The sequence below is a fragment of the Pteropus vampyrus genome, unplaced genomic scaffold (assembly GCF_000151845.1).
Source record: "Pteropus vampyrus isolate Shadow unplaced genomic scaffold, Pvam_2.0 Scaffold3, whole genome shotgun sequence".
NCBI lineage: Eukaryota > Metazoa > Chordata > Mammalia > Chiroptera > Pteropodidae > Pteropus > Pteropus vampyrus.
This window is the reverse complement of record NW_011888784.1, coordinates 13,862,646-13,880,820: the sequence shown is the minus strand read 5'-3', so window position 1 is coordinate 13,880,820 and position 18,175 is coordinate 13,862,646. Positions and strand designations below refer to the sequence as shown.

General features: G+C 41.8%; 1 protein-coding gene across 1 annotated transcript in view; it reads left to right on the top strand.

Moving 5' to 3' along the window:
- The window catches only part of FHOD3 (formin homology 2 domain containing 3), a 406,356-nt gene that overhangs the window by 283,932 nt on the left and 104,249 nt on the right, over positions 1–18,175 (top strand). The window contains exon 11 of the mRNA XM_023532085.1: positions 15,375–15,488. Within this exon, the coding sequence (XP_023387853.1) occupies positions 15,375–15,488 (114 nt within the window). The remainder of the gene's footprint in view (positions 1–15,374; positions 15,489–18,175) is intronic.

The following is an 18,175-nucleotide window of genomic DNA, read 5'->3' as shown; positions in this document are numbered from 1 at the left end:
GAGAGTTTGAGACACAGCGGAGAAAAAGTCTGTAGCCTTCACTGCTGGATCTCCCAGAACTACCCTCCTGGGTGAGCTCAGATCAGGCTGAGCCACAAACTCATTGAGATACTGTGGGCACTGTGTGAGTGTGTAGGGGAACATGTGGACCTGTGACATGTATCCAACTCCTTAGGTGATGATCTCTGTAGATAATTCTGGCCCTTTGCTGCTCTTTTTTCTCTTCCTATTATCTCCATTGAATGCAATTTATTCTTCATTGGCATCTCCACCAGCAGATGGCTGATGAAGTAAGAAAATAAATGCTACCCAAACAAGTCCTTGTGGTTGCTATTGGTAAATTGGGGCATAACTGGAGGGGGTAGAAAATGAGGTGGTTGGGAAGAACCCTGGCTGAAATATAAGATTCGGGGTTTGTCTCTAGATTTCAATCATCTGTACTTTATTACCATATTAAGGGTTGATTATGGTATATTAAAGTCTAAAGCATGTGAAAGGCAATTAGAGTTTTAGAATCAAACAGAATCATGAGTTGGAAACATGTTACTGCACACTAAAACTCTGAAACACATTTGGCTTCCTCATGGTGGGTTACATTTGGTATCTGCTTCTTGAAGACTCATGTATTATGTCTCTTTCATTTCTAACTAGGAGGTTTTCATTCTTTGGTATCCTCCCCTTCCTGTTTGTGAAAAACATAAGACAGGATGTGTGTAAGAAGTGCCATTATTTGAAATACTTAAAAGTGAGCTTGACTAGACACCACAAAGACTAGTTAGTGACTATATAATTTCTGGAACTGAAAGCACTTGTCTAATGTCCACACAATTTTGTTTCTTCGGCTATCACAGACTACCAGAGCTGGAGGCTCCCATTTTGCTGTTCCACTTTGTTTTATGGGTGAGATAAGAGAGCCCTGGGGTCTCAGGATGGAGCCAAGCCAGACCCAGGGCAGAGCTGTTTTCACCTCTGGAGGCTGCCATCTTGAAATCTCAGCCTGGGGCTATACTTGGCATTCTTGCTGCTTCCAAAAATTCATAGAGAATTCCAGTCTACATTCATCCTAGTTTCTCCCCTGCTCTTTGAGGGTTCTAAGAGACATTTAACTCAATTAACTAGTGTCTGTGGCTTAGAATAAAGTTTTGGTTTTTTTTTTTAACATAAATTCAAAATACACACTAAATAAAGTAGTGAGACATCTCCTTATTTACCACTGGATTGATTTGTTTTACATATGAATAAATCTGCAACCCGGCTACTAATTGTGTGGTGTTTTTTTTTTTTTTTCCTATTGATGTTTATACTCTACAGACTGGAATTCCATTAAACTACTCCATGTTTTCAGCAGAAAGAATGTGCTAGATCCATTAGTATTTCATTCTAAAATAAAATAGTAAAATAATGGCTTAAGCATTAAGGGTCTGGCCAGTAGTCTAGTTCTTGTGTATATTCAGCATCCATGGCCCGGACTTTATACTCCTTCTAAACTGCATGCTGCAAGGACAATAAATACTTCCCTGTCTAACTTTGGGTTCTCACCATGGAAACATCAGAGCAACAGCTGGCTCTGTTAGATGTCTTTTCATTCTCTTGGCTGGCAAAAATCTTTGGAGGGAAACTTTTAAAAAAATTTTGGTGGATAACAAAACTATATTTTTGAATGAAATCACTGTTTCAGTCAGGCAGATATATGTCTTAACTGATTAAGATCACTTATTGGAAATTTTCAAATCTCATCTTGGACACTTGGTAACCTAGAAACAGCCTTGAAGTTAACAGAAAGCGTGAGTCACTTCAAGGCTAAGTTCAGTGTAAATAAGTTCAATATAAATTCGCTAATACAGGGAGATGCAGACAGAGCCCAAGGGGGCACTTTTTCTGTCATAAATTTAACAAAATATTTCTATGAAATATTATTTTTGTCTAATTATGGTATATCTTAGGCACTTTGCAGAACTAAATGGGGCATTTAAAATGTCTGCATCTTATCTTAACTTTAATGCAGAGCTCTCTAATGAGTTGCCAAAATGAGTCATACCTGTGTCAAGACACTAAATTTCTCAGGGCCACCAGGCAGGTCTGGATGACTGGGGCCTTGGGTAGATCTCCTGAGGGCCACATACAGCTTTGTCCATTACTCTTATGAGCTGCGCAAATGGCATTATGTTATCTGTGCCCTGTGAGAGGAGGATTGAGAAGCGCAATTCAGATGACTGTTGCTTAGAAGGAACAGGGCAGTAATGATAGAGTGATGGGACTAGTTTAGATTCTTCTTTGATTTCATGGTAGAAAGGACACTGGCCTGGGCACCAGCAGACCAGAGTTCTTACTGGCAAGTTGTGTGATTTTGCTTTCTCCAGGCCTCGTCTTTCTTATCTGCAGTATGGGAAGATCTCTAAGGTGATCTCTCAGTTCTTGCCAATCTTGTTCTTTGACCATCCACACAGGTTTTTCCAAGCTGAGCATCATGCTGTGTCCACAGTGCTAAAGAACTGTGACAGGCAGCAAGTACTTACTGGCTGTCCCTGGGGGCTGAGTCCACCAGAGAAACAAAAAGAGGAGTAACTCCAGGCAGGAAGAATTGCTCCTGCTAGGAACCCGAAACTGAAATGCTCTTGGTATTGGGTAGACGGATCAATAAATCGATTAAGACTGGGGTATGGAAGTTCATGAAGGGAGAGTGAGAGATGAAGTTGGAGAGATAATAGGAGGTTAGAGTACTAGTTAGGCTAATTGGACTTATTCTGAGGTTAGTAGTTGTGTTTGAGAAGAAGAATGTCATGTGCAAAATCTCATTTTGTCCTTTGGTCAATTCCTGCTTGGCTTTCTGAGTTTTGAGCCAGCAGCACTGTGGGTGTCTTTCTCGGTTGAATACATTCTGGTATAATTAGTTTTTAATGTCTTTCTCCCCCGCAGGACTGTAAACTCCAACGATGGGAACCTCCTTTAACTGCTACACCCCAGAGTCTTGTAAAGGGCTATCTTGGGCCTTGTGGGACGTAGCATTGTAGCCTGCTGGATGATAGTAGCACCCCCTTCCTAGACATGACCACTAGAAATGTTTCCCAACATTGACAAATGCCCCTGATTCAGAACCACTGCTCTAGGGCAATGCCACTTCTGGTGATACGAATCAGATTCATGATGAGAACGTTTAAGTTAACAAGACAGTGCCAGTTATTTTGCCAAGTGGTTAGACACCGATGCACACTTGTTTCAGCAATCTAGGAGAACCAGTTGGTCTACAGTCTCTTCAGTGCTTGGTATTATCAGACTTCTTAATTTTGCCAAGGAGATATAAAATGGTATCTCACTGTGGTTCTGATTTATATTTCCCTGATTTATAGTGAAGTTAAAATATCTCTTTATACAAATTTATTGGTCATGATCCTGTATTTTGCTCACTTTTATAGTTGTGTTTTTATTGATTTTTAAAACATTTTTATGTATTCTTGATTCGAGTTTATTAGATTATTGAAATACCTTCTCTGAATCTGTGGCTTGACCTTTCCCGATCCCTGATTGCTTTGGTCTTCGACTATTCCTTTAATGCTGTTTTAAATGTTTCTGTTGTGCTTTTAAAATAGCTCAGCAACATTGATTTTCCTTTTCGTTTGTTTTTTTTGAAGCCTAAGAAATGTGACATCAGCCTGAGACCCAAATTTGGGAAAGTTAAGTTGGCTTTGAAGAAACTCAGCCCTGCAGAATTGGTCAGACTGTAGGCCTCTTGTTTTTCCAATGTGAAAAGTGTGGCCTCCAGTTTGAGACTGTCTGTGGTAAAAAAGAAAATACCCGATAGGTTCAGAACAGGCCTGTGCCCTAGAGTAACTCCTTATTAAAAACAAGCAAAATACCCCTAGAGATAATCGAAAGCTAAATGTCAAAGACTCAGAATTCCTTAGCACAAATATAAACGAAATTAAGTTAATACTATAAGAGAAAATTCAGCTAGGGAAAAAGCAAAATTATCTAAACTAATTAATCAGTCTTAAATATTATCAGCATAAAATATCATTATGTTTGACTAATTTTATCATAGGATGAAATGAAATAAAATCAAGCATAGAAGTCCTGTGCCCTACGAGAAACTATTTCCTTCTCCACTTGTTTGGGTTGTAGGGCAAGGCCAGTGCTTTGACCATGGGGCATCCTGGGAATGGGCCCTCCTAGTGCACATTGGGCTGCCTGTCCTTGGTCCTGCCCTGTCACTTGTGATAGTGCAGCTGTGACACATACAAGTCATATAGGGAGATTTATTTTAGGGTCAGAAAATGTTGAACCTAAAGAGGAGACAGGTCAAGATGTAGCTCAGGATTGCTGTCTTCAAACATCTATGGGACAGCTACATGCAAGAGAAAGGGATCAGAAAGACAGAGCTTACATAGGTTGAAGTTATAAAAGAGAAAGTGTTGCTATCAGTGCTGTGGAATGCTTTGCAGAGTACAGTGTCCTCTCCGTTAATGAATCAGAGTTCTGAGTGTCCACAGGTGGGGATGTTAGAGATTTCCTAAGAGGGCCCAAAAGACAGTGATGATAACAGTGATATCTAACAGCTAAAATAAACTGATTTGTTCACTATGTGCCATGCCTTTTCTAAGCGCTTTACATGGCAATCGCTACTTCCTAGGAAGTAGATATTGTTATCCTATACAGGATAGGTAAAGTGGGTCTCAAGGTCACATGGCTAGTAAGTGTTGGAGATGGAGTGCAGCCAGGCAGCCGAGCTTGGAGCTTATCCAACTATGGCAGACTTTGCTTCTGAATGACTCTACCACCTGGGAGAGCAAGTGAAATGAAGTTGTTTTGGAGGGAGGGGTTCAGGTTTTTAAAAAATAGAGACCTATTGGATAGCAGGGTAGAGATCTCTGGATTCTGGGTAGACCAGAAGTAATAACATCTGCAAATTCCCGATCAAGCCGAGGGAAGGTGGCCTCAAGCTGGAGGTTGTGGGCATGGTTTTTAACTGAAAAATACCTGCTATCATCAATGGTAGAATGGATAACTGAGTTGTGGTATATTCATATAAAAGAATACTATACAGTAATGAGAAGGAATGATGTTCAAATACACATAACAATGTATATGAATCTCACAAATGTAACATTAAACAAAAGGAGCTGGACATGGTACGATTCCTTTTAGATGGAGAAGAAAAATAGGCAAAGCTAACCACTGCTCTTTGAAGTAGGGAAGGGAAGCAGTTGGAAGGAGCAATAAAGAAGTGCTGGTTTTATGGATGTATCTATTGTGTGAAGCTTTCGTGATTTGTGTACTTTGCTGTATGTATTTTACACTTTCATAAAAAGAAAGACTGCAACTGAAGGACAATGGGACAAAAGAGTTAAAGATCTTGACAAAGAGAATTGGTGGATTCGCAAGAACTGAAGGCAAGAAGGAGCTGGTGGACATTTAGAAAGTAGAGAATGGGCAGAAACGTTGTGAGAGGAGGAGCGGAATGAGAGATTTGGGTGAATGGGGGCTTGTGGTCAGGAGGTAGAAAGTTTGGAAGCAAGATTTTCAAGATGGGCTGGTTTTGTATGATGGTGAGGTCTAGCGTGTGAGGGGCTGAAGTGAAAAAAAGGTGGAGGAAACTGGAGTTCAAGGGGTTGAGAAGCCTACAGTGCCTTGGGCAGGTAATTCATGTGGACAATGACAGAAATCAGATGCTGACAGGACTTAGAGGCCAAAGGAGGGTAATGATTCAGTTATCAAAGTCTGAACTTCTTTAGCTGCAAGGGCAAAACCCAGGTTAAAATGAGAACATATTATCTTCCATTAGTAAAATGCCAGAAGTATTGAATCAGAAGTATTGAATCCAGGTGTTAAAATTGTCATAGGTACAGCTTGCTCACTCTCTCTTCAACTCTGCTTTTCTGGAGTTGGCTTTACTCACACACACCCTTCCTCTACTAGAAGTCGTAGGCAGCTCTAGACTTAAGGTGTCCTTACAGCTGCTTATTCCTGAAGCCACTGGGAGAAATCCCAGGGATGACATGGATTGACTCCATCTGGACCAGGCATGCACCCTTAAAGTGGAGGTAGATCAGCCCCCTGAATCCCTGAATCACATTCACTGGAACTGAAGGAGTGGCTTGCAAAAACCACATGTCCATCATGGAAGTTAGTGCTGGGTTGGCCTGACTGTCAGTGGTTTCTAACCAGGAGGGGCTCAGTGAAGAGGTGAGGACTCTGCTTGTTGCGGAAGCTGAGCATTGCTGAGAACACTCATGCGTGGTTCTGTGTGGAGGAGGAAAACCACATAGGAGTCCTGCCCAAGGCCAGAGCTGTTCTGAATCCCATGTGGGGGTGCAGGGCCACAACATCCAGCCAACTTGACAAAGAAATTTGGCCCATGGTTATTGCATCTCCACCCCACATTTAAATTTCCTCATCTCAGAACTGTCTTCCTTTCTCCTAACAAACTGAATGTGCTCTTTTCATTTCAGCCAGTTGGAGATTTTTTAGGCCTCACCTTCCTGTTTGTCTGTAATGCTTATCTCGCTTCTCCATCTTGTCTCTGTGTGCATCTCTCTTTTCCTGGCCTCATCTCAGGGATGAGGAGGAGGAGGAGGAAGAGGAGGAGGAGGAAGAGGAGCAGCCAGTCACGGAGCCCAATTCAGAGGAAGAGAGAGAGGACAATGCCCCCTCTCGGGGCAAGGACAGGTACCGAGGGCTGGACCCTCTCAGGCCACCACTAAAACCCTGAGGCTCCTTCCTCGTGGATAGTTTGCAGTGGCCTGTCAGTAGTCTCTTCACGTCCTCACTAGCTCCCACTGGCAAACCTTACTGACCCTGCGCACAGAGCCACAGAGTGATTAGTTCTGTAGAAATCACTGAACACCTTTTCATTAGAGAACTGTATTTTTCATTCAAATACTGCCTTCCTAACCATGCTTTTTGGAAGACTCACCCAACTGGTTTCCTTTCCACTGTTCCCAACCTCATTAAGTGCTTTGGCTCAGTCAGGTTGACGGTGACTGAAAAGATGTTCAACTCTGCTTGGAAAATTTTAACCCCTTCAGTACTGTAATAAGAATAAGTATATGTATTTCTTCATACTAATTTTACCAGTACAATATTAGCTAAAATGTGTGGGTAACTACTATGTAAATGATGCAAATTTGTTTTTTATCCAAATGGACAGGAACACTTTTTACCCCATCCAGCACAGAAAAATTCCCCACTGTTTATTTTCATGCACAGAACAACTAACATAGCTCTAGGACCCTTTGGGGAGTTATTATCTTCTAATCACCTCTCGAAGGTACATTTTTTTCCTGTCTTCAGGCAATATCAACAGACACAGGCACCTCGCAGATAGTTTTAAATTTTGCAGGTATTTTCCCAAAATAATGTCTGTATGAAAGATAAAAATTGATCATGGGTAATTTCTGATATTGTTGAATCTCATTTCCTGATATTCAAAAATAATTCTCAGTTGGTTTCCTTCACTTAATTGATTACATTGCAAATTGACATTTTTACTGTTAGTTTTTCTACAAGTCAGGAAAATCAAAAGGATTCTGGATGAATTACGATCAATCTTTCTCTTACTGGCTTCAAAGTCAGTGTGATTCTTTACCGCTGCAGCCACCAGCACACATAAAAGTTCTCAAATAGGCCCGTTTGACCTGCTGAGAGACTCACCATTCCCAGGGGTCACGGAATCCTCTCGGAACTGACAAACTAATGATTGTTTCCCCCCTTTGGAAATGTCTGAGAAGAAGCCGGCAGGGTATGGAGAGAGGAAAGGAATGGCCTGGTGACAGAGAGTGAGCCACACATTTCAGAATGAGAGAATGAGAAAGGTTAGCATTCACCAGATCCCCTCACCCATGCTGAGAGCCCAGCTTGGGGATAGTGACTTTTTAATTAGAGAAAATCTGGGGAGGGAAGAGGTTTAGTTGATAGTTCCACCTTAGGCTGAAAATTAGCCACAGGAAATTATGTAGACCCTCTATCAATACAATGGTATGTCTCCATATGTGCTTAAATGTGCCTGTTTTGCTCCCCCACTCAAACCCTTCAACTCTCAGTGACTCACACACACAGTTCAGCACCTATGGACTAGATGGAAGAATCTGGCCAGAATGGGCGATTTTCAAAGGCACCCTAACTGACATCGTGCCATCTTTACATAGGATTGTTGTTGCATAGGTAGATGGTTGTTATCCATCTTTGACTACACGACTGATGCTGGAGGGCATCCTTGATCATAGACTGCAGTCAGGTTTTTCAGTTATAGGAAACAAAGGTGTGCTTATATATATTAAACATCAGGGCTTGATTTTGACAGTACCTAAAACATTCATTAACATTGATCTGGATGTTATTTGTTCCTTGGTGTAAACCTATTAAAGTGGTAGGAAAGAGTCCACTTAGTCCTGTGGGTTTGGTGTCTTCCACTGCTTCCCCTTCCTGCTGGATGCTTCTTTGTGTGTGTGCCCACCATGCATATCCACCACATGTGCCTGCCATGTGCACCCACCATGTGTGCCAGGCTCGCTGTGAGCACATCAGTGTGGTCTCATATCATCTTCCCATTGGGCCAGAGAAAAACAGTATATCCATGCCCTTATATGCAGATGGAGCTCTAAATCTGAGGTACAAAAAGAAAATGACTCACATCCTCTTCCCAAATGGGCATGGCTGGGAGTCAAGTTCTCTGGGAGAGGGACCATGGTTTTGAAAAATGCAGAGTTTAACATAAATTCTCAGGTTCTAAAGGCATGCTTCGGAATATCTAAGTGGTCCGAAGGTGGGATGTTTTTCTAACTGTAACTGTGGCAGAATGAGGCCTGCCTGCAGGAGTCTACATGTCTAGGGCCTAGAAGTAGAGGAGGCCCTGGGGAAAGGTGACATAGGCAAAATGTGTCTTCATTATGCAGCCCCTCCTTCCTGGCTCGTTGCATTCCTTGCTTGCATCTCTTCTCCTTTTTTCTAATCCATACCTACCTGCTTTCAAGAAAGGACTGAAAGTGGTGACTACGGTATAGGGCTGTGGGGATACCACTTCCTCCAGGCTGGGATTTTTAGGAAGAGGACCGATACTCTGTTTGACCAAGACAAAGAAATGAAGTTCAAATTGTGGAGATTCTGGTGCTAACACAACCAGTGGGGAGAAACTTGGGAGGCTGAAGGGTGGGTACAGAAGAGCTTTTGGGGATCTATTAAATCCTCAAATCCTCTCACAAAGACCTCTGATGCCCAGAGGCCAGATGGGTCTTCCTTCCGAGACTGGCAAAGCCAGGGCACCAGGATTATTGGGCAAACCAAAGCTTCTGTCAATGGGTTTTTATGCTGCGATTCAAGAAGCACAGCTGGGTCCTGAAGTAAGTGGCCATAACAGTAATGGGTTTTTGCATGTCTTTTCCTCTTTCCTAACCTTTGCTCCTTCTCTCCTGAATCTCTTTTCTCCCCCATCCTTCCTTGCCCTTGAACTCTACTCCCTGATGGGCCAGCAGCGAAGCCAGCCCTGCCTCAGAGCAGAGCCCTCCAGGACGGGAAGCTGCTCCGGAGAGCCCAGCTCACCCCAGTGCCTCCAGCGCCACCTCGCAGGGAAAGCAGCTCCTGGCCAGCGCTGCAGTGGGGAGCCCCTTGTGCAGTGGGTCCTCCAGCCCTGCCCTGCTGCCACCCACTACCCCTGCCTCGACCTCTTGGTCCTCCTCCACCACACCTGGCCTCCCGAAGCCATCACCGACCATAGAAAAACTGCCCTACGTGCCCCACAGCCCCTTCCACCTCTTCTCGTATGACTTTGAGGATTCGCCCTTATCCAGCAAGGAAAAGGAAGGCGAGGCCCAGAAGGAAAGCAGGTAGATCTGGTCTGTGTGAGGTTAACCTGGGGAAGGCGACACAGCCTCTTAACTGCATTGCTTGGCTTGCCTTCTGCGTGTTTGTGTGGATTCCCGTTAGGGCAGAGAGCAGTTGTACTGTAAACTAACTCCCTAACCACTGACTAAATACTTACCGGTATTTAGGTAAGATACAGAAGAAAATTTTCATCTGCTTGAATTAAGATACTCTTTCGTTATAATACAATTACTAAATATGGATTTTAAGTGTCCGGTTTTAAAAATATGCATGGTCTGACATAATCTGTACATCTCACACCCATCTATCTGGCACAGGGTCTTATTTGACCTGCAGAATTCTGCGAAGTGCTTAGTCATCTTCCCATGCAACGTTTTGAGTGGAGCTTTTCTTCCTTTAACAGTTGCTCTGATTCTCTTCATTTGAGCACATATTCTACCTCTGAGCCTTACAATTTTCGGTCTTTCTCTTCTAATAGGTGGGTGTCTTCATTTTCTTTCTCTTTTCTATACTACAGCTTTCGGGTTTTATTCTAATGTATACATTTTTCTTTTAGAGATAACTCATAGCTTCCCGTGAGATGGCAAATAATTGCAGTTCGAATCACTTCATGGGCATTAATACAATTACATGATTTAAAGCATGAACACTTTGATAATTCTTACAAAAATTGGAGGGGTGGGTGGAGGGAGGGAAGTGTGTAAATCAAGACTGTACAGGGATTTCTCAGCAGAGCTTGTTGGCCTGCCTGTATGCCTGCCCTTCACTGATGCCTGGATTAGAAATTTCTGCAGAGCTGGGAATGTGGAACATAGGGTTGTATATTTTGAGCAATCAATTGTACAACATCAATAATTGATAATACTGATGACCACTCCCATCTTAGAATTATGAAAATAACTGCTAACATTTATCAAATATTTATTAAGAGGCAGGCCCTGTACTTTCCATGAAATTAGTACATTAATATACCACTTAACCCTTATGGAGTAGGTTCCATTACTTGCCCTTATTTATAATGAGGAAACTGAGACTCAGAGAGGCTAGGTAAGTGGGCAGTGGTTTCCACCCCAAGCAGCCTGCTCTAGAGCCTGATCCCAACTTGTACATTGTAGAGTCCTCTTCTTTTTAGGTAGTCTGTTGCTCTCTCTCCTTTGTGAGCTTGTGTACACAATAACTCCCAATACCAGGCTGCTCCCTGCCAGGAGTTTGTTATTTAGGCGAGTCCTTGTCAGTAAATGCTTTTATTGGCATCTTCTTGGGGGATCCTCAGCCTGGATGCCTAGCAAGAGGTTATACCTCATTTTGAATGAAGCCTTACAAGACCTGGGCCTGGAGGGCAGCAATTTCATACCACAAAAGTGGCCAGTCACTATTGATGTAAGATGTTCATCTGATAAGTGGAAGAATTAATTTAAAAGTGTGGTCATCAACCTTTTTTGCTAACATACAACCTAAAAGAATTTCGAAACTTCTCTCAAAGTTTTAAGTGGTCTATCTAGTTTTTTTTTTTTTTAACATAAGTTTAAATAGCTGTAAAGGATGTAATTTTGTCTATTGTATATGTGCTTTAAATTTATTTTTGTCAAAACCTTGGTGCTTCAGATTTAACTGATGAAATTATAGGAAACACTTACATATGCCTAATTGTCAAAGTCAGTCTCAAAAGAGATCTAATTTCTGTCAGAAAATGTCTGACTTCATGTTTCAATTCAGATAAGTTCATATGCGTCGCTGTAACAAACATCTCACTTCTGAGGATTGACAGACAGGTAGGTGGTTGAGTAGGTAGAGACAATGCCTGAAGCCTGGCTCTGAGTTTGTCCCTGGATAAATAAAGCACCACCTTCTCCTTCCTCAGTATTTCTGAGCCCATTTCCCATTTGCCCCAAGAACACTCTCTGTTGTCCCTTGCGGCTGCAGCATTTACCCCAAGATAATGTGCAAATTGCAGGCCTAACCTTACCCCCAAAGTTTGCCACAAAATATCTCACTTTTATTATTTTCACATCGCTCTAGTATATTGATAGTCTTTGGAAACAAATGACATCATTCTATTTATAGCATTCTGTTTTTAGTAGTGATATTTCCATTTACAAAATCTAGTAATTCTTCATCACTGAAAATGTCAAATCGTAGAAAATGTAGCATTCCTACATGTGAGGTTAACATTGTTCTCCAACAGTTTCTAGCCGAAGATTCATTTGATGAATCCGATTTATGTGCATATTTCTGTTACATTAGGATTAGAGACAAGTTCTGTTTAGCAATAACTCCAAGAACAGTTTTTATATTTTATTTTCACATTGAAAACCAGTCAGATTTACTTCAGCCTCGAAGAACGTGTTTATATAAAATTATATTAATGCTGGCAGTGAGCTGCACTTTTTTTCCTAAATGGAAATGGGTTAGGAAATTTTCTTAGGAGTGATGCTTTCTCATATTATTCCTTGGTCTAGCACCCTGGAGATGTTACAGCTCAAAGCAGTGCCCCACGCTGATTCAGCCTGGGTGAGAAGGTTCCTTTTTTTTTTTTTTCCAAAATGGAAGACAGTTGTGGAAGGGGAGGCAGGGAAGGAGACCCTAGGACAACCATGGGAAAGAGCAGATGCGGAACCTGAGGATCTGAAAAATTCATGTCCTGTTTCTTGGCTTTGTATACCTCCAGGAGTATGTGGACTCTTGTTGAACATCTCCAAACTACAAGTTCTCTACCAGTCTCTTTCAGGTTTCTAATTCTGGAATTGCTATGATCTTCCTTACAGTTTTTCAAGACTGTCTCCAACATGGCCCTTATGCCCTCCACGAATGGTATCTATATACAAGTTAAAAGCTGTACATTTGACTAGAATAAAACTGTCTCGGTAACCTCATCTTCCCCAGGAGGGTGGTGTTAGCCCATAATGATGATCTGGGACTTTCTGGCGATAGTCTCACAGCTTCTGATGGAGTTTTCCTGGGACCTAGGTCCCTCTTACTTGGTCTCCAAGCTTCACTACTACTTACAGCCTTGGGGGAATGGGAGCAGTAGAAACATATAAATTGCTGAAATAAATATACATGTAAACTGAGGAAAGCAGCCACATGTTTGTGAGGATTGACTTATATTTAACTGAGAGAAGTTTATAATTTTTTAACTGTTCGACAGGAATTTGAATCCTGTATAAACATTGTTGTTCTTGTTAATTTTCTGCTGGTCACTTGTGGTTTTTGTGGGTCTGTCTGGCCGCAGATTTGACGGGTGAGTGGATGACAGCAATTGAATGGGTTATAACAGAGACCAACTAGTTAGTCATGAAAAAGAATAATGATAATAATAATAAACTGAACAGTGAATGAGTGAATTGTATGATTCAGTTAGCTTGGCTGAAAATGAGAAGCAAAACTGGACAGACTGAAGTATTTGAATTAATTGTTGAGCCATTAGAAAAACCAAAGGAGGAATAAATGCATTATGCTTGTTTTATTTCCATAACGTCATTTAAACATAATTTTAGTAAAGTAATCCTGTTAAAACATTCTACAGGATGCCCACCTTTGATTAGAAGGGGATTGTTTGAGTTGCATCTGAATGGTGCAGGGCTGAAGCTTGAGCCCAGGGGCCTTATCTCCCTGAGGACTCAGTCCCTGGTGGCAGCCTTCTTTCCCTCCTGCTTTGTGGTGCTTGCTGCCTTGCTTCTCTCCCTCTTCTTCATCCCTGAGCTTTTTAATTCCTTCTCTGCTTCTTTCTTTGTGCATCCTGTGCTTTTCTGCCTTCTCCATGATTGGTGGCTAGAGTATCCTCTTGAAAAATCAAACCAACACTCAGAGAAGCAATTAACTTGTTGGACATGTAGAATATTGGGTTTTTAAAGAGAAGAGAAAATAAATGCCAGAAACCAAGTGCCATGAAGGTGATAGTTCACAGAGGAGGAGGATGGAGTAATATCGTGCGATCTGAGTCCTCATCTGCCCGGTGGAGGACCTGGTACTGAGCACAGGCTTGACATGTGGTACCAAAGAAAAGAATCAGAGCAACAGCCCAGCACTCAAGACTTAGCAATACAGGATAGATTTTGAGAAATATTAATATTTCATTTTTTTTGTCATAATAATGTAATTTATTAAGGAAAACTGATATTTCATCTCTGTTCCACTTTTTAAAATTGATGGTCTGTTTTTACACTTTTTCTTACACATAATTTTTAACCTTTAAGAATATTTTTATACAGTTTTGGTTAAACAGTGCATATTACATCCTGATGTTTTAATTCTATATATATATATATAAACATTTTCCATGTTATCATTTACAAAATTGGCAAACCTTTCTAATGGTTGCATAATATTCTGTTGATGAATAATATACTCACTTAGCCATTCTTACATTGTTACCTGGTTGGGTAGTTTCCAGTTTTTCACTGTGATCTTAGTAATGTTCCAGTGAGTATCTTCCTGCATGACATTTTCAGTATATAAATAACCATAAGGTTATGATAACTTGCCCAAAGTAGATTTACTCTGTCAAAGGATATCTACATTTTGAGGTCAAATTGCTTCCCAGAATGGTGAGTACTGATTTCTGTTGATGAGAGTTTGGACTGGATTCTCCGTATGCAGGAAGGTCTTTGTGCACTTATATCATAATGACCCTTGAGGTCTCATGTGCTGAAATACGATGTCCCTAACTAGTTCAGGGGAAGAGATTGGTCCTGCTCTGTGGTGGAGTAGATTGAGAGGCGAAACTCTCTAAGGCTTGTTATCTGTAACTAATTATAGCATCCACCCCCATCCAAGGGCTTCAAATAATGATTTCTTTTCTGGGAATGCATTGAGAGATGATAGCTAAATACCACTGGTAAAGGATATCTATTCTGAAAAACAAAGAAAACTCTAGCATTTCACAAATTCTGAAACTTGTCAGAGATGACTGGGAAACAATAAAAGTCCATTTAAACCTCGTGGCTCTAATTTTGATTCTGGGGAAATAGTGGATGAAAAAATGAATACACACACCTCTGAGCAGCACGCTAGTCCAGAAGGCCTGGGGACATTTTCTCCTTGATCACTAGCCACACAATGAGATAATGTTTAATGAATGAAATTGATTCAGAAATACCTAAAGCAGAATTTTAAATAAGATGTTTCTTTAGCTAATCATCTGACATTTTCTGCAGATCTTTGATGGATTTAATGCTAATTGTACCACCAGGAAAGGAAAGAAAAATCTTCACGATTCAAATGAAAATAATTTGGATTCTTAATTTATGTTAGCAAATAGTTTTACTGTACATTTTAAAAGACAGGAAATATGAGAGTTTTATTTAAACCCTTTGTCATAAATCCTACTGCCTAATCATTTTGGACTTTGGGAAACCTCTCTAATGAGAAATAATCAGAACAAAGCAGTTAGTAAATTTCTTTAAGTTAGAGCAATCACTAACAATGTTAGCATTTGCAGACTTTTTCTTACAAAAATTAAGATAGTTTGCCAAATGTTACTCATTTACTGATTCGTACTCATTTCTCTGTCTCCCCCCCGCCCCACCACCCACCCCAACTTAAACCTCTGCATTCTTTAGATACAGCAACTTTGGCAACAGCTCTTATCACTCCTCAAGACCCTCATGTGGATCCACTGTGCCCACCACTTCCACGTCATCTCTTCCATCCCCACAGGAAGCCAGGCCGGAAAGGTGGGTTTTATAAGAAGCGTGTGACGGCTTCACTGTCCTTAAATGACAAGAGTCAGTTTGGCTAAGGGTGCCTAAAGGAAAAGTATAAGTAAAAAAAGTATAATTGAAATATTTTCCTTTACAGAATATAGTCCAAAGGCAACAATATTTTCTTTCTTTCACACCACTTAGTAAGTAATATTTTATTAAAGATATTTTGTTATTATTGTCTCATCTCCCTACCCACTTGCAATAGAAAGTCTAAAAAATTTTTTCTAAAACATTTAAATGTGAATGTTTTGGTTCACGCCTCAGAACTGTCCTAGATTTAGTGTCATCTCTGAAATTTGTCTCGTACATATTGTTTTTCACCTTTAAATGATTAATTATATGTAAATGAGGAGATAGTGGGCCCATTAAGGTGTTATGTAAGTAATCCAGGACCAACCGAAGAGAAAAGAATTGTATGGGTCCATGGAAGGAATCTAACTTGGCAAGAGGATTAGACCACCAGAAATTAACTGATTGTTACTCCTAGAAGTGAGTGATTGCACAAGGATGTGTTTACAAGGAAAGTTAAGACCTGTAATTTTAGAACAGTTAAAAACAATTACCCTTAAATGGCAAGGGTGCTGAGTTAGAGAACACTGGCTAGGGTTCCAAACTCACTCACTGGGAAGTTATTTCAGCCCCGAGGGTAAAATACCTATTATGCCAACTCTACCTTAGAGGGTGGTTTTGATGAGCATGAAAAAGTACACATAAAGTGCTGTGTGAACCCCATCGTGTGGGTCCAGTGGGAAGTGACAAAGTATGAGGAAGGCGTATAAATTCTAGTAGCTTGTGATTTATCAGAAATCTAAACATGAGCTATTCTCAGAGATCATTTGCCTCAAACCCCAGATTTAAAACAAATTTGACTAGTATTCTTTATTCTGATCCTCTTCTGTGTATTGTAAAGTGTGTTTTGCTCAGTGCTGCTGGCAATTAGAGGTTTGGTCAGGATGTAGAGCAGGCAAGACCTTACAGCCCCAGGAAGAAGGGCAATCCAGTGGGATTTGTGTCGTCATACATCATCATTAATTTCTAAGATGGCATGTGAGCCCTGCGGTGTCAAACTCTCGAGACCACGGCCCAGCGTGGCTCTGGGCTGAACATATGCAGGCTGAAGTCTTAATAATGAGGTAACAAGGTGATTACCCTGAAGGCACCCTCTGTCTTTCATCCTAGGATACCTCTTTTTGGGATCAGCTGAGGTTACCTGTGCTACCAGAGAGGTTGCCAGTAAAGAGAATCCTTGTCATATGGGATGTGAGATTTGAGGCCAAAGTGAGGAATATTAGAGTCCATTATATCATGTGTCTGACACCCAATTGGCTGCCAGCTCCTCTGGAGTGGGAACCAGACCCTATTCATGGCTGTGTCCTCCACAATACCCGGGGCCTGGCCATGCAGAGCTGCGGTAAACCCTGTTTGGAGGATCAGGTGAATTATACACTCATTGATTAGGGAACAGTTTGGAGGCCCCTGGAGGTGAGAAGTTATAAGCACAAGAGATCTGCTGGTTTCCAAAGCCCTGAGTTTAGGAGGCAGCTCCTCCCAGGCCCTAAAGGAGGTGCCCCAGCCTCCACCTACTTCTCAAGCCCTGGAATCCCAGGTCCAGTTTTGAGCCAGAAGGCCCAGGAGTGCAGCCTGCTGAAGGATTCCTATCTGTGTCTCTTTCCCTGCTTGGTCTGGCTGAGTGTCTCCCAGGGAGAAAATTAAAGGAGAAAGAATGGGGCTGGATTTAGGAGCCCCTTGAATGCCCTGGGGAGATGGCTGGTCATTATCCTGAGACCACAGGGATGTCCGAGTTTTGAAGCAGCTGGCGACGTGCTCTAACACATCAATGAATGGAGCAGGGACAGGAGCCACCAGAAGCTGCCTCCAAGTCCATGCTCCAGGAGGCCAGTGGCCTAAGAGCTCAAGGGGAGAAGTGGTTTTGGGAAGACCTGGATCCCTCCAGGAGAGTCGTAGCCAAGGAAGCAGTGTGAGTGAGGGGTCAGGCTTGTGCAAGCCTCCCGATGTTAGAAGCAAGGAACTGAGACAGAAGATACTGGAAGAAAAGCAAATCATGGGTGATGTTCAGCCTGGGGCATGCAAGGTATGCGGAGTCTGTATGACACCCAGGGAGATGTCGGGGACGGGGGAACTTTGGGGAGGGGTGGACTCAGCAGTCTTCAGCGTGGAGAAGGCACTGGGATGCAATCCCCTTGGGGAAGCCTGTGCACTGAGACCTGGTCACCGGGGAATAGCAGGGGCAGGAGCCTCTTCTAAGCTGCCTGTTCCCTCTTACGGTGTACCTATGCCACAGGAAATATCACCTTTGCCATCCACTGTCTCCACTAGTGACTGAAGCAGCTTCAAAGAGTCTATTACTTCCTTTCCATGTGCATGGTTTTTTTTTTTTTTCAACTGTCACTGTCTTTGGCTTTGAAAAATGATGTGACGAGTCATTTGAGACATTAGATGTGCAGTTTCATTATTAAGACCGTGAAGCCACCTGTCCTGGCTCCATCATCACACCTTCTTTCTCTCACCTTGTCAGCTTATGTGTTGTGACTGTGGAAAAAAAAAGAGGGCCCTCAACTCCAAATTATATTTGTGCTCCGTCGCCAACGCACATTATGCCAGTCGTATTTATGATAATATATATTTATAGTTTAATT